At 37.2% G+C, this 17,554-nt stretch overlaps 1 protein-coding gene across 3 annotated transcripts in view; it reads right to left on the minus strand.

Annotated features, from left to right (window-relative positions):
- Positions 1–13,499, minus strand: part of LOC118822975 (guanine nucleotide-binding protein G(olf) subunit alpha) — a 71,750-nt gene extending 58,251 nt beyond the window's left edge. The window contains exons 1-4 of one of the 3 annotated variants that reach the window (XM_036592319.1): positions 12,807–13,499; positions 2,177–2,249; positions 1,513–1,567; positions 886–1,005 (exon numbers count right to left, since the gene is read on the minus strand). In XM_036592319.1, the coding sequence (XP_036448212.1) occupies positions 886–1,005; positions 1,513–1,567; positions 2,177–2,249; positions 12,807–13,284 (726 nt within the window). In that variant the 5' untranslated portion in view covers positions 13,285–13,499. Of the gene's footprint in view, positions 1–885; positions 1,006–1,512; positions 1,568–2,176; positions 2,250–2,476; positions 4,377–12,806 lie in introns of those variants that run through there. The other 2 variants (XM_036592327.1, XM_036592337.1) reach the window with 2 other exon arrangements.
- Positions 13,500–17,554: the final 4,055 nt, after the last annotated feature.

Here is a 17,554-nt window from a genome sequence, read left to right on the forward strand (position 1 = left end):
CACATTTCTATATTTATCAATTCATTAAAGCAAAAAAAAAAATACTTCTCAAGGGCAGTGTAGCTGAACCATGGCTTAAGTATTGTAACACATTTACTTTAGCAAGGTCTACTTTAACAGCAATGTGAAACATAATGTCAAAAAATTACTGATAATCACCAACACAGAGCGAGAATCAAGTTATGCTGAATCATTACGTGCCACACAGAATTACTTATTTTTTACTTTTGCTTTTGTCCCCTTAAAACTTTGCACACACTTGGAATTCAGATAAACTGTTAACCGAGTAAGTATGCAACTGCAGATAGATCTTTTGACATTGCTTGATACCAGTGTTGCACCTGCATGCTCAAACATGTATTGCACATTATGTGTAACATAACAACTAATTATTGTACGGTGGTCACAATACATTAATGACTTGTGCACAACATAAACTCTTAGTGTCTACCGGGAGATCAGTCAAAGCCACTTCATCAACTTAGTCCAGTAAATAATGAATGCATCAATGATCGTCTGTTATTAAACAAAAGAAACAAACAAAAAGTACACTCCAGAGAGAGCAAAAACAAAGCAATCCAGTGTTTCTTTTCACTGTGTTGATGTTAAACATCCTAAATGAACTATGGATGACTGAAAAAGTCCTGAATAATCACATTGGTATAATAGCTAAATGTGTACTTCTCCTTCTCTGTAAACTTAGAAAGTATCATTAAAGAACTGATGAAAGAAAAGGAGCAAAAAATTATATATACACTTTATCTGAATAAGATTCCTTCATATCTTATCTATATTTTATGTCTTTAAACACAGAATTCCAACATTTTAACTGACAAATGTGACATCCAACCTTCAGAATGCTGAATAAAGCAGCCAGGCCCTTACCTGCGAGTAGTCAAAATCTGACAGTGGTGCTATGCTTTTGATGTAATCAATCCTAAACTGGTCCTCTGGGTTGGCGAGAGGGACAGGTGGAATTAAAGTGCTCATTGCAGACACTATTGTCTAAGACATATATAAGAAAAAACAAACTATGAATGCAGTAGCATTAGATAACATAAGTGCAAAACATCACAAACATCACAGGGGCTGATATAACAGCTTTATGCACTACTAATTATAACATAACTATTCTAATGTAAACAACAAAAACACTTGTGATTCAGACTCCTGGAGAGTGTGTGTGTGTGTGTGTGTGTGTGTGTGTGTGTGTATATATGTATACATACACACACACACACACACACACATATACATACACACACACATACACACACACACACACACACACACACACACACACACACACACACACACACACACACACACACACACACACACACACACATACACACACACATACATACACACACACACACACACACACATATATATATATATATATATATATATATATATATATATATACACATACATACACACATACACACACACACACACACATATATATGTATGTAACAATATAGAATTGTTTATACTGGGCCTACTTACCACTATAGCATCCTTCACATTTTTCCGAATGTCTTGGATTTTCTGTTTCTTTTCCCTGTGAATAACCATACATTATCGTTGAGAAAATATTTTAAATAAAGTCTACATACGCCTCATAAGTTTTCTGCATGAGCAGCTTAAAGTTTCCTTTTTTTTAATCATGGTCAAGTTTATTTCAACTGTAAGCAAAACTGTAAAATGCCAATAGTAGTAAATGTAAACATAAGGCTCAAGTATAGGTCAATACATAGTTTAGATTGAGTAACACATCCTTATGATCAGGCTAGCGAGAGAATAGTATGCTGAAGTCGTGAGACTGTTTACTACTTATAAGTTATGATCAAGCCCACACAACAGAAAATATTCTTCGGAATAATGTAAACCTATTACACACACAAACACACAGCAGCGGGAAAAACACATACATACACGTTTGTACTATAGCTTCATAGATGGCAACAGGATACAGTGACAAACATGCTTCGAGCTGCATGTGAAAATTCCATTTGGAGCAGTAGTCGCCATGCTGCGGCTAGGCATTCAGCGCAGGGCCCATCAGGCGCGGCATTGTAAAATCCATACAGCACATTTTCACATAATCTTGCTTTAAGACACCCTGTATTATAAGTACATACGTGAAATATAAAGATAAAAGCTTACTTACTCTGCGTTAAAACCGTTAACGTGAAGAATCCTCATCTGTTTCACAATAGTGCTTTTTCCGGATTCCCCAGCCCCTAGAAAATTACACAAACGCGACGTTCAATGGGAATACTATGTAGCTAAACCGCTGTTACAAAAGAAAAAATATTCATGTGTCCGTTTAGAAATCAGGGAATCATCAGTATCAAGCACCACAGTATACCGAGTGAGCTGTCAAACACGGATGTCTGAGTGCGTATCAAGAGAACAATTAATCATTTGTATGGGATTGTTTTACAAAACAATGCACTCTACAGCTTACCTAGTAATAGCAGACGATAGGTAGCCTTGTACGCCTGCCTCTCTTTCTGCAACTGTTTTTCTATTTTCTTATTTGCCTCTCGCTGTGCTTTTTCGTCGATGCGTTGGTCCTCGGTTTTACTGTTGCCCAGACACCCCATCTTCTATAATCCTATGTACTCAATCGCAAATGTGGTGTCCTTACGTTATTTCCAATTTTGATGTGAAAAATCAGTACGTTGCTCTTCCGTCGCGAGGAAGAATTTTCTCCCTGCTATAATGCCGTTCTCGCCGCAGCCAGCCAGACATTTGGTATTCATGCGATATGTGATCAAATCCGTACAAGAGCTTACAACGGATCTCTTCGTTTAATCGACAGTATTAACTTGCAAAAGTGGGACTCGCAATGATACGCCTGCTAAAATGTTGTTGTCTCGTTCTCTGTTCTGCATTTTTTTATGTACATTTCTATCAGTTGCCAATTTTTTCTCCAACTCAGCACTGCCTCTCTCTGTGACACCTGGTAGTAACCTTAAACCACAGCAAATCATTTGTATGCAGCTTATCTCTTAAATATACAAGCACTCAGCAGACGCATGTTTTACGGCGTAAATGTTAGCTGGGTTTTGTTATAACAGGCTACGTTTTCGTGACTCGACATTCGAAAGCAGTAAGCTTTTCAAACAAAGGCTACGCGCGAGCAAAGGAAAAATGCAGCCATACTGAGTCGAAGGGTTGGGTCTACTGGAACCGCAAAAGTCGCATAACTTCCATATCTATTATGGTCAAGCCCACGCAGTAAATCGCCTGCCCATAAAACCTAACTACTTGAAAGCCAAAGCATTAACCTATTTTGACTTTCTACCCGTTCATCGCATGCAGAGAGATCTTAAAGCCAGAATACAACGGATCTTCGGCATACCCAAGCTTGTTAACGTCAGACGATTTAGGACTATGCATGTAGGCAAGCCGACAGACTTCTTACTGCGTTCCTCTAGAACACACACTGTTTTTCACATATTTATAAACGTTCCCTGTAGTTTCTAACACCGTATATTTCCGGGCTTCCGTTACCTTGTGCAAACCCCCTACTATGTCCAATGGTATCGTCAACATTCATGAAGGGCCAAACACCCGGAAAGGGAGTGGTTTCACGACGGGGAGGTAGTCCTTCGCACAAATGCGCAATGGAAAATGCCCTCTCTATCACTGAGCCCAAAGACAATGCGCTGAGGGAATACGTAAATATTTACATTATGCCACTTGGAGAGAAAGAAAGAGAAAAGGGAGCCTATTCTACCCACTTGGCGTTAAGGGAAAATCCATGCTTTAGTTAGGGGGAGAATGCTCTCCCTAATACATCTGAATGAAAATATGATTATCCAATGTTAATCCACATATTTTGGACATGTTGTTGACACTTCATCTACAAAGTTACATCCCACCTTATTGCCTGAACTGGGTCAGGATAAATTGGCCTAATATGCTTCCACAACTTCTTGTAGTCAAGTAGGTTCAGCATAATTCAATTACTGCGCTATAAACAAAGTCATTCAGGTTTGATGTAAAATGATTCAATGTATAGACTACTAAGGGTCACATTGTCTGCAAAACAAGTAGAGCTATTTTATGTATTATCAAAAATGACCACTTAACCTACATGAGTCTTCTAATTTTTTAAATATGATGTTCATAATGGTGAAACAGTGGTAAATCTGAAGAACAATAAGTTTTCCCTAGGTACTTATTTGGTTTACAGCACCGTGCATGTACCTCTCTGCCATGAATGTATTTAAAAATGTTTTAGGCCAAAACCATCATAAAACTGTTTCTGGCAACAATTTTTCTTTGAGGTAGCTTTTCGAGGCACTAAACTCTAGTTTCTGTCACCACTGTAAATAATTCAGACTCAGTAAGTTTCTTCAGAATTGGAGCATTTCACATCAAACCACTCTGAATGACTCTGTTTGCATTCTAATTATGTAGTTATGCAAAACGTATGTAAAACTTTGAAAAAAAAAAATCGGTGGAATTCCCCTTTAACTTTAGTTTACCCAGCTTTTGCAAAAAGCCGAATGCCTGAATATGGCTCCCTGAATATCACAAATGTTCCTTACCAAACATATAATTTATTACTTGCATTTCTTTTTCATATGCAAATGATACTTGCTTAGCGTGCTGACATGTTCACGGATGTCCCAATTATAATTTGTGTCATAGTTACAGTTAGGTCAACTCAAAAATGAAAATTAAATATTTTCTACTGCATCTCAGTTAGATAAACAAAAGTAGTTTTGACCGAATTTTGCTGCTGCCTGGCACTCTCTATTGTATTGCCACGTAGGTCTGCACAGGTCCTTGGTCCTCACAAATGGAACCTCCTCCTTAGGGGAGAGAATTAATCACTGCAAAAGCTTGTTTTGTATGCAATTTACCAAAAATACGAATTAGATAGATTTACTAGGCCTGAGCTTGGGGGGAAACCTGTGTACATACTCCCCAGCCTGGCTATCCCTCTCTTTTCTTTGCTGCACACTAGGCTCTGGTGCCAGGTACACAAATGCCATGTCTACAGCTATGTTCAGCTCACAACTGTGGCATAACTGGTGAAACTGGTGGATACTTAAATGGCAGAACGGTACTTTCACAGGACCAGCAGTGGGCAGTTGGTTGAAATGCTCTACCAAACCATCCCTCTTGGGGTGAACCAGGGTAATGCACATCTTCCTGATGTACCCCTACTGCCAGGCCAGTGGAAGCACAGCTATAGCTTCTACAGTGCCTGGGCTCCATTCTGCAATTATCCATCCCTACTGGGCTATGAATGTTGTGCAGTACTCTCTGCCGCAGGCACAAAGGCACCAGTAGCTGAAGTAATAGAGTTCCTCAAATATAAATAAACTGACTATAAATGAACCTCTAATCAATCCATCACAGCGGCACTTCAAAATAAAATAGCAAAAAATGGAAAACTTCTGATGTGCTGCTGTGACAGTTTCACCATTTTTTGGTTGTTGGCAAAATTGTGTACATTCCTTACTGCAAATAAATCTTTTTCTCTGTTCACATTACACATTTTCATTACAGACCTTATAAATAAAGCTTTGATAATAAACATCATGAATTCATCAATGCAAAACAGACAGCAGGAAATTTTAAGTAGTGTGAATAAGGGAACATCCCTTGCTCTTTAAATATTTAAAAAACATCAATGAATTGGTTCATAAATTTCATAAAGAAGTATAGACATATTCTGAAGGTTAAATGAACAGCACGATGCAAACACATCAAATGCACTTTCACCACTACTACCATTAACTATAACACATAAAAACCCAAACAAAGTTTTTAACAAACCAGACTACAGGCACCAGGCAGAATATCAAACGCATTGGTCGCATTGGCTAATACACTAATTTATCATGATGATTTTAAAATGAGCTGAATGACAAAGTTCAACACATGATTTATCAAATAATATTAATAATATTGACTTGACTAGACATCTTTCATTATTTATTTTTATCTTAAATGCAAACTGTATGTAGCATACAGCAAAAGAAGACATTTTGACTGGTCCTTATACAAGTGATGGTACTTCAGGTAACTAGCCACTTCAGAATCAAAGTTCAACACTAGTAAATGATAAAACCCACTTACTGGGAAGCAAAGGTCAGTTAATCAGGAATATTGCAACACTGCAACAAGGAGCACAAAACCTAAATGTGTAAGAGCGAGTAAAAAGAGTTTCTGCTAAATGAAGACAGCTATGCATGGATATAGCGCTTGGCCATATGGCAAAAATAGAATATCATGACACTTCAAGACTTTTCACAGTACACGATGTGTCATGATGATGTCATGATTTGTATAGTCTCTAATCTAGTTTTAATTTCTAACATTCCAACATTCTGCTGCAAGTACCATGTGTGCCAGGTATTAACCTTAAAAATACTGTTTTTGTGAGACTACATAGCTAAGGTTAATAAGACAATACAATTCATAATCTTTATCTGTTACCAAAACAAATTATGGTGCAAAATATTTCTCAATTGCGGCTGAGCTAACGGCATGTTGCTTTTATTTCATACCATGAACTATTGGTTAAGGCTACTACAACTAACTAGCAAAAGAATAGAAAAAAATGAATTGAGGGGCAAAACCTTTTTGCAGGGTAAAATTCCCAATGGTGACAGTAATATTCTCCACATACAAACTGACAAATCACCCAAAAAACTAGGACAATAAAGTACATTAAGTTAATCGCTAGTCATTAGTCTCTAGTTCACTGTGTCTAGGATAGGTTATACTAACGCAAGATGCTTAAAAATGTACTGGCTGTATCAATAATAGGTTATGAGCAGAAAGCATTTATGTACATTTATGCATATATGCTGTCATTTTAACACAGTCTATTAATATACAATGCAAAAGAGCTATTCAAATGAAGTGATTGTTCTGAGTAACAAAAAAGATATTAAAAAAATTAGTATTTTTGCTAAGAGGATTCAACTATTCTCAGCTTACCATGCCTGTAACTTGCATCAAATCAATATATTTTTACAGGATATATTTATGTAGATTTATTTAGATTTACTAACAATTCCCTAGACAATCAAATGCAAACTGGGTCCTCCTTCCACACAACTACCAGACCTGCTCACTCAAGCAGAAGTGAAGCTGTGCTGGAGAAACAAGAGAATTTAAATAAACAACCATATTTAAAAATGAATATGTAGGCCAATGTGAGGTGTGAGGTGTTAATTACGAGCCATTTCAGAAACACTGAGTTAACTCAGGCTGACACATATTGCTGTTAATGCAGTACCCACACTGCAGAGTTACAATGGTGAGGACCAAATGGCACAGTGAGACGAAATGGGCTTTCCGGGTTTGGCAGGTCCTGTTCCATGGCATTGTTGTGCAGCAAGCCAGCATTTTGCAAACCATCTTAGGTCTTTAAATCCCCAGTTGCATTCAAACACCCTACATGATTTTTGTGCATAATTTCTATTTATATGATGAGTTTAACACAGTGGAAAAAAATAAATAAATGTGCATTAAAATGTGCAAGTGTGTTTTGTAGAGAACGTGTACCTATTTTCACTTTTTTTACAAACAACGGTATTTTAAAAATGTATCAGATTACTAAAGGCTAAACAGGATATAGTGAAAAAGAAACAGAACACACCTTTGCTTTCATTTATATCAACTGCTAAGTTTTCTTTCACTTTTTGAATCATCAGATTAAAGCTTCATACAAGTTTTCATGCAAGTTTTCCTCAAAGAACAGAAGACATGGATGTCTTTTGGAAGAGCAGGTGTAAATTGTTCTTTGTACTAGCAAACATTTTGAAGCTACTAAAGATTTCAAGAATGCATACATTTACATAAGTGTTTTACAAATGTTCATGTTTGTTATTAATCAGGATCATAGTATACATACCATATGTCCCACCTATTCCTTGGAAATACAAATAAAATTTGGGTTCCATTCTTTTTTTAAAATATGAATTCAATTGTTATTTTTATAAAAATGCAATGTAATAAATATTAATAAGTTAATTTGACAGATTTTGTTAAATTAAAGTTAGTGAGAGTCAGAGTATTAGACGTAAATATGTGGAAAAGCACAAATCAAACTGTGACAAAAACTGGCTCGTTGAATCTTTGTCAAGGTGGGGCAAAGTGAGAACAAATAGAATAACAATCAACCAACAAGCAACCAACAAACATGATGAAAGCCACTCACATTTTGTGTGTCTCCAGGAAATTGAGTGAGGGCCAGTAGAGCTCTGGCAATAGGAAGAATGCTTATCTATCGTGATGTCTGAAAATTCACAAAATTCTCACACAAATGATTTCAGAAATAAGTGCATATAAGAGTCCTACAACAACTGCCAGAACGCGTCTGGCAAAGTGACAGTTCGCTGTTCTCAGATTTATTTTTGTGAGACAGCAGGGTTGGGGATCAGGCACTCTATTTCTCAGATCCCTTCAGATGAACGATGTGTGTGAGCCTCAAGTCTAACTGCAACACCGGAAAAACAACAGATTGCAAGTGATAAATATTGATATACAAGAGCCATGAATTTGAGTGTTACAGGGTTTCTGTAATTAACGGCCCCATTGAACTGCATTTGAGCCCAGTGAAAATCTGCAGAGGAGCAAAAGCTTCTCGACATTAAAGTAGGGTTGGGCAGTACCCCTTTTTTAATACCAAAATTCAAAACATCTCCAAATATTACTGTAATATAGAGTATTACCAAGTGGGGCCATAAGTGTCATAAAAGCATTTATAATTCTGTTGTGCCCTCTTGCCCTGTGTGATTTAAAAATCGAAGATAATCAAAAAGAGTAGGTCACTTACATAGTCAGTACATAGGTGAACATAGTGTATGATTTCAAGGCTTCATTCAACAAGACAGTATATATCTAATGATTGATAAACAGTGCTGCAAACTAGTAGAGAGGAGCTGGTTAGCATTAGCTTAGGTAGCATCCTACAAACTCTGCTCACCACAGAACATGTTTGATTCTCGCTAACTAAAGCACTGAAACAGGTTTAGATGTGCTACACAGCACAGGATTGGTTCCAGCTAACTGACGCTAAAATAACACCAGTTAGGGGGATATCTGGGAGCACAAATTGGAGGTACTGTTGTGAGCTAGATCAAAGCCGAACATGAACATGTTCTGTGGTGTGTGTGTTGCTCTTAGCCATTGCTGAGCTACTGTCATGCTTAATGCATTTTTTTTTTTACTGACTTTTTTCTGGCTCTGATTTCTCCCCTCTCTCTAGCAGTGCCACTACTGGCGAGTTCATGCACCACCAATCAGTGAACTCCTCTAGAATATAATTGTGTGGAAAGTGTTTATTTAGCTGTTCAGATGTGGAATAGAATTTGATGCGCAATAATTTTGAAATACTGGCATCATTTTTTTTAAAACAGAGTATATCATATTACTGTTATACTGCCCAATCCTACAATAAAGCCATTACTATTACTACAGTTGTCCTGATCCAGCCCAAGTATTGTAATGTTGAATTTTGGCCAATACCAATCCCATCCGATCTGTGTTTTCATGGGTAATACAGCCACATAATTTAGGTAACATATGGTAGGCCATTAATTAATACTATGGTAAGATAAAAATTTCTGTGTGTTTACATTTTTGGTATGAGCATAAATGTAACATTCTGGACTGTTATGTTCTGTTTCTTGTCAAACATTTTTAATTTCATGGAGTAGGGCTGCAAAAACTAAACATTAATGATAAAACTGATAACAAAAAATTGTTGGCAACAAATCTTGTTATAGATCTCCTGACAATGTTTTCACTCCCATTTACATCACTTGATTGAAAAATGGAAAATACAGATAGCAGTACAGGGTTGTGTCTAACCTAAAAACTCAAAAAATGTTGTTCTGAAAGAAGTGTTAAACCAAACTTACCTAGCACTACAGCAAGACTGTCATGCATGAGCATCGTAGAGAAAAAGGCTGCATCCACAGCAGAAAATGCATAGCAAGTAACGGCTAACACCATAGTTAAACTTTAGTAAAGTTAAAAAAATAACATGTTACTGTCCGACTTTGAACTGGTCATGACTCATGAGTGAAAAATGTGGCAGGAGTGCATTTTGTACATGCTTCTGGTGACAGAAAGTAGACTCGAAGCATAGTAGCCGCTCACTCACATTTTACATGCCAGTGATTAGATGAAACACAACTAGCTCAAACACCATCAAAACACTCGGGCTACAACAATAACAAGTATTCATATTCCACTGTCAAATAGTTTCAGACTGCAGACATTCAGAACAAAGTTAGGGTCGAAAAACGGTGAATTTACCCTTAAACCTTCCTAGCAATCAGACAAAAATCAAACAATTTAATCTAATTTAATATAATTGAAAAACACCTCACAGGAAACAGTATATCACACTACATCATTAACCACTTTGGAACAGTGAAAGTGTTAAACAGCGTTTTATATATATATATATATATATATATATATATATATATATATATATATATATATATATCAGTATCATTTCAGTATAGTGAGCATTTAGGTTTTAATTTTTCAAATAAAGTGTTTGTTTTATTTCTCATGTCTTTTTAGATAACTGCTATCAATCTCAGACAGATTTGTTAATTAGTTTACCAGGTGATCTTGATTAAAGGGAAATGTACTTAAAGAGATTGTTCCACATTATTAAGCAAGTCACAGTTCTCATGCAATATGGGGAGGAAGAAAGATCTTTTTGAACACGAAAAGCGTGAAATTGTGCAATGTCTTGCAAAAGGCATAAAAAAAACAATAGATATTTCACAAAAACTGAAGAGGGATCATTGAGCTGTGAAAAGATATGTGAGAAATGCAGAGGACAAATGAATACGTACAAATAAAGGCATATTGACAAAGGCGCATTGTTTCTGTCAGACAAATTAATTGTATTAAAAGGGCAGCTAAAAAAACACGCTGTTGAGCAGCAAACAGTCATTTGAAGCTGCTGGTGTCTTTGGAGTCTCAAGAACCTTGTTTGATGCAGGATCCTCCACAGGTTGGAAGCTGTGCATAAAGCTGTATTTTGGCCACACCTAAGCAAAGCTCACAAAGAGAAATGTGCGTTGTGGGCTCGGAAATACATTTACCGTATGAATGCCGTGCTACACTATATGGTCCAGATAAATGGGGTTCTGGATGGTTGGTGAATGGCCACCCTGTTCCAACAAGACATCAGCAAGAAGGTGAAGTGGTATAAAAAGAAGAATCGTGCCTTCCAAAATAAAATCATTTTCATGCAGTACAATGCACCATAGCATGCTGAAAAAAACATCATTGACTCCTTTGCCGCTATGGGCATGAAAAGAGAAAAAAAAAATCATGGTTTGGCCACCATCATCCCCTGACTTCAATCCTACTAAGAACTTGTGGAGCATCCTTAAAAGGAAGATCTATGAGGGTGGGCATCAATACACTTTGAAACAGCAGCTCTGGGAGGCAATACTTCCTCAAATGAAATACAGGCAGAAACTATACATGTACTTGGATGAGAGAGTTGTTAAAATCATCTCAAAGAAGGGCTCATATATCAATATGTAACTTGATCTGTCAATATAATTTTTGATTTAACTTGTTTTTATTTTTTTAATGACCTGTCCATGTAGCAAAGATGACAGATTTCTGTTTGAAATGTCTGTATGAATCTCATTATGACAGCATTCTGCATAATAATAATAATAATAATAATAATAATAAATATACTTACACACACACGCAGATAAGTACACATCCTCTACACAGAATGCACTTCTGCACATTTTAATACACAATTACTGTTGATTTGCTGAGTTTATCATATTGTATTTTTTCCCAATATGTTAAACTCAATAAATAAATAGAAAATGTTTACTAAAACTAGCAGAACTGAACTTCAACAAAGACGGTCTTCAGGTGTCTGTTTAGTGACATAATTTACTATCTCATAATTTTGTTGTTGCTTAATAACAATACAGCTTTCTACATGTTGATAATACGCTGACCTTTGAAGAAAACTACTTCAGAGGCTTTTCAGAGTAATCACTCAATTTTACAATTTCTGGGCTGTCTCTCAAAATGTATTTCTTTTACAGAAGTTAAGGTTAGCCTTCTTAGATGAGATGTATTCAGGTATTTTAAAAAACATGATCCTTGTCAGATATTTATATTGGCATCTGTCCCCAAACCCCAGCATATTCACCTACAACATGTTTAGAATCTGCAGGATTCCCTCACAAACTAAGAAATCATGCCGATCCCATCCACGGTACAGATTTGGCTTCATCATTTCTAATTCAATTGCCTCACAAAACCCTGCATGGTCTTGCTTGCTATCTTGATCACGTTCTTTATCTATATGTACATATTCTCGGGTCCTCTAGTTCTGGGATACTGTGTCTCAGTCTAGACCAGGGGTTCAAAGTCATATGCTTGAATGCCACAGCACTTTAGGGTTAGCAAGTCTACCCTGCAGTAACATACCCGCATTTTCGAATCACGAAAGGTTTGGTAGGTAGTTCAGAAGTGCTAAATCAGAGAGAAAAACGAAAAACCTTATGTGGCCCTCTAGGACTGCTTGATGTACACCATTATCTTCCTCTGCTGATGCTTAACTTTTCAACTTAAGCTGACAAAGTGAAATTCAGGAGGCAAGCTTATTAAATTAGTTACATTTGGGGTAATTGGTCAAATCAACGAGAAAAAGAAACAGTCAAGCCCAGTATTAGCTTAAGGAGTGGCTCTCATTATACAGTTGCTTCTGTATGCAATATCATTTGAGAATGAAGTGGTAAGCTTACCTAATAAAAGTAATCGATGAGTCTGTTTGTATTCCCGTTTAAGTTCTTTCAAGGCCCGGTCTATATTCTTACTGATTTTCTTCGCTTCCTTCTCGGCCTCCTTTTCCTCCACCACCAGTTTGTCCCATTGTTTATGTTTTTGGGTGCTGGACGCCTGCAGTAGTTGAAGTCGTCGACTTCGGTCCTTCACAGTCCCCTTACCTCCTGCTCCACCACCATTCTGTATCAACGATCCATCAGCGCTCGCGTCTCTTAGGCGGTGCTCCCCATCTGGATGCTTGCCAGCGTTCCAGCGCTGTGTTTGGCTAGTGCGTAATGGTGAGGTCTTGTTGTTCCCCCTGGAGTCCTCCTGCCGTGATTCCCCCACATGCGATGGAGGTAACGGATCAGGCGGTTGGTCTGAGTCAGAATTGGCATTTGAAATAGATCCACTTAAATCCCCAAACAATCGAGGACGCAGACTATAGCACAGCCCCATGTTGCGGCTGATCGGTTACAGTAAATGTTATTTCGCATATAAAATACGCCTATAAATCCAGGAAATAGTTGTTGAAAATACCTTCAACAATTTAGCGCATCTTCATATGGCTAGACAGACAATTTAGATCAATATCTAATCCCAAAATGATTATGCTCACATTTTTGCAGTGTGTCATTCTGTGCTCTCTAGTCAGCCTACGCTTTGAGTCACTAGATCACCTGATGCCTTTGCGACACTGCTTGTCCACCGTACCGTAAATAAACCAAAAGCTCAACCTCAGAAAACTGTGCAAAGCAGCAGCTCGTTATCGCAGACCGTCTATGCAGTTGTATCCCACAAATAGTTGAGGTGTTTGAGCTCACTTTTAAATGAACAGAAACAGGAGTGGTACTAAAATAAACATGGTATGTTGTGCTGTTTAAATCAAAGATTAATAATTATTAATAATTAATAATAATTTTCTTACCCATTAAAAGTAAAACGTCTAGTACAAAATAAAAATAAAGTAGGCACAGATGGAAAAATCATGTCTCCATATTAAATAACTATAACAGCTTTTATCAAATCAAATCATCTAGGCAAATCAAATGAAACAAATATCATTGAAATAGAAGAAAATAGAATAAAATAAGTCTAGAAGAATCAAATAAATTTCTGAAATAAAGAATGTAAATTATTATAAACAAAAGGCTAAAATTTTAAATATATCAGGAAGATTAAAATGATCTGGGCCACAATTTAAAAGGTACTTTTTCCTTTAATGACAGTAAATAAATAGCCAAGTTGGCTTATGTATATAGTGTAGCGTTGGCACAGAAGACAAGGAAAACATTAGGTATATGGGGAAATGCTCTTTATTGAATAGGATCCACTTTTCAATCAATTTGGGCATTGCAGCCAATGGAGGATGCCATCCACCCCTTCAAACTCCCTGAGTGTCCTCTCCATCTGCGCACCAGGGCAGAGAAACTGAGTAGGGCATGCGATCCTTTCTGAGCAGTACACTGGACACTGCAATGCACATACAATCCAGTCAAGTCAAAGTTTATTTATATATACAACAGGCATTGTCGCAATTGAGTTGATGGTCATCACTTTCCGGTTGGCAAGTGTGCCAGAGCACGGGAGCACGTCTGGACGTAACAGATACACAGATGAGCCAGTGTCAGTGAGGGCACTTGTCTTTGCTGCTCTCAACCCAAAGCTGTGTCTTCTTTGCTGTCCACCTTTGAGTTTGTTGATGTGCCACTTGATTTCTTCAAACTTGAAGCCATATCCCACTTCTGACACCATTGCAGCCTCAGCACAGAAGATGCGGAAAACACTGCACAACTGCTCTTTACTGAACAGGCACTTCAACAGCAAGTCTTCACAAAGACTAAAAATGCCCTGCCCAATGCTCCTGTAACACAAAAAAGGGGATAGTGCTTTAGTACTCAAGTCTGTTCTTAGTCTCAAGTGATGGTGACCAGTCTCGAGACAATTAACTAGCGGTCTCATATGCAGTCTTGTCTCAGCCTCAGGGTTAGGTGTGTTATAACTGTTTGTTGTTAAATGTGGCAGTCTCAGGAGTAAGATGAAATTGTTGTCAAGACTGCCTGAGTCCGATGCTTCCGCATAAGGTGACCAGCAGCTGAATTATTAATGAATATCAACAAAACAAGAATAAACAGAATAAAACAGTCCTTTTTCTGTGTACTGAGCTCCCTGCTCCATTCTGCTTTTCATGCTGTGTCGCTGATACACACACACAGTAGTGGTTGCTAGGATACAGCCAAAAGCAGCCGGAGCTGAAAGTCAAACAAAACTGAAAGTTTCAGTCTCAATTTAAAACAAGTAATAACAAAGATAACATGTTGCACACATATGACACTGTAAGTAATCATTTGTTTCAGTCTTTTTTATAAGAGTCAACTTAGTAATAAAAATTATTTATACAGTTTAGCTCATCACTCAGCTGTATAAGAGTCAGCACTAACAGGTATTGTGATAAATTATGCTACATTGTAGAAATGTCCTACTGTAGTGCATATTTATGGGTAGCACTCTACATAAAACTGTAGCTAAGAAATTTTGATAGCCTAATTCACACACAGCTGAAGTCAGCTTCTTATTCGCCAGCTTCTTGTTCAAATTGTCCTGTTCCACCTTAAATGGTGAAGCAGTTACATTCTGGTGCCTCAGGCCACCAATTAAGGTGGAACTCATCAGAAAATGTTAGAAGAATAATAAAGAATAATAATGTTAATGAGAGCTGAAATTTACTGTTCATATTACATTGTTTACAAATCTGTTGATCAATAATTGTACTTAATCTTTGACCATTTCTGCTGTATTTTAGCTATTTTCATTGTTGTATGTGGCCATGTAATATTATTAACTTCTCCCTACACTGTAAAAAATAAGAAGTCTGTTCAACTTAAAATGATATAGTAACTGGTTAAGTGTTTTTTTTTTTTTGTGAGTTGACTCAACTTGAGGACACTAGAGTTCACCCAACTCAAACGTGAAAAATTCTCCCAGCTAATGTTTCTAAGTCTGCATCTCAGTTTACTCAGTTTCCCCACTAGCTGGCACTCCTTCTATCACATGGTCCCACCTGGCATATTTTCCTCTTGGGCTTCTAGATGTGCACAGCTATGATATTGCTGGGATTCAAACTCACAATATCCTGATGTTGGGATGCCTTATTATTCAGTTGCACCACACAAGACTTTGCCGTGCTTTAAAGTCAAAACAACAAATATTTTCTCCAGTGCATTAATGATTTGTAGACACAAAATCTGGATTGCTTTATGTGTTGCTGCGTGGTGCAGTTGACTAAGCTATCACCACAACAGGAGGTTGTCAGTTTGAGCACCAGCAATGCCATCCATTAGCACGTACCCAAGAGGAAAAATATCTAGTAGGATTGTTTGATGGACAGAGCCCTGGCTAGCGGGGAAGTTAAGTGTAGTTCATTTTATTTACCTAACTGAAATCCAGAACTAAAAAATTAAGAGAATTTTGACTCAAATAAGAAGTCTGAGTTGTGTGAACTCTTGTGTCCTCAACTTGAGTCAACTCAAGAAAAGCCATGTAATCAGTTACTATTTTGAGTTGAGCTGACATCTAATTTTTAACAGTGTACAACAGTTACAGTTACTATAATATGTAATAGGTAATGCAGTAACAAACTTCTTTATAACATTTTTCTGTGTAGCATCATTGCCCATTGAAGTGCATGTTTTTAATGTAGGCTACTTGTTGAGAATGTTTGCAACTAGTTACTAACTGTACTATACATTTTTCATTACAGATACCACACAAACGTACATTATATTGTACTACAGTGCTATTTCTTCATCTTTACAATTACTAAGTTTGCCTAATGTCTTAAATCTTGTCTATAATCTTAAAATTATAATGTAAAGGGGACATAAATCTTTGGATTGCTTCGTTCCTTCTGATGGAAGAATTAGACCCGAATGTGTACGCCAGCCTCTCACACTACACATCCTTAACACTATACATCAGATCATCTTGTTCTGACTCACCTAATATGAACGCTGATTTGATAGTCAGTGTGCTGGATGTTATCAGGCTGAAGACAGTGTAAATTGTTGATTTTCAAAGCTTCATTTGAAAAGACCCTTAAGCAAACAGCACAGACCTGTAGTTACTCATTTTCAGTTCTCACTTAAGTCCAGTGCTACATATTCACTGCTGTATTTCCTTCATTTTGGTTTTGCTTGCACTGAAAATATAAACATAACTATCATTTTGCCAGAACAATAAATAAACTCAATATACATACACATTTTTTAATTGTACAAATAATCAACAATATTTGCCATATTTAAAAATACATTTGCATTTTAAAAAACTGCAGTACAACCATGTCCCTCAGGGGAGTGCAGCCCACAGGCTGAAAACCACTGTTGTACAGTTAAGGATCTTATTGATCCAGTTACTATGCTAAGTTTGACTAAGACTATAATATAATATGAAATAATAATGCTTTAGGATATATATTCAGCAGCGTAAGCCTGATTATCACCCCAAACAGAACCAGGGTCACTGATCCTGTTCCACTTTAAATGGCGCAGCAGTACAATCTGGCACCTCAGGCACCATTTAAGGTGGAATGGGACAATTCGAACGAGAAGCTGGCGAATGAGAAGCGACTTCAGCCTTGTAAAAAGTCGTACATTGAGAGACATTTTACAAGAAATTTTCACGGAAACGTTTCCTGACTGAGGTGCGAGAAAAGCGGCTACAGCTGACC

The sequence above is a fragment of the Colossoma macropomum genome, unplaced genomic scaffold (genome assembly GCF_904425465.1).
Source record: "Colossoma macropomum unplaced genomic scaffold, Colossoma_macropomum, whole genome shotgun sequence".
In the NCBI taxonomy this organism is placed as follows: Eukaryota; Metazoa; Chordata; class Actinopteri; order Characiformes; family Serrasalmidae; genus Colossoma; species Colossoma macropomum.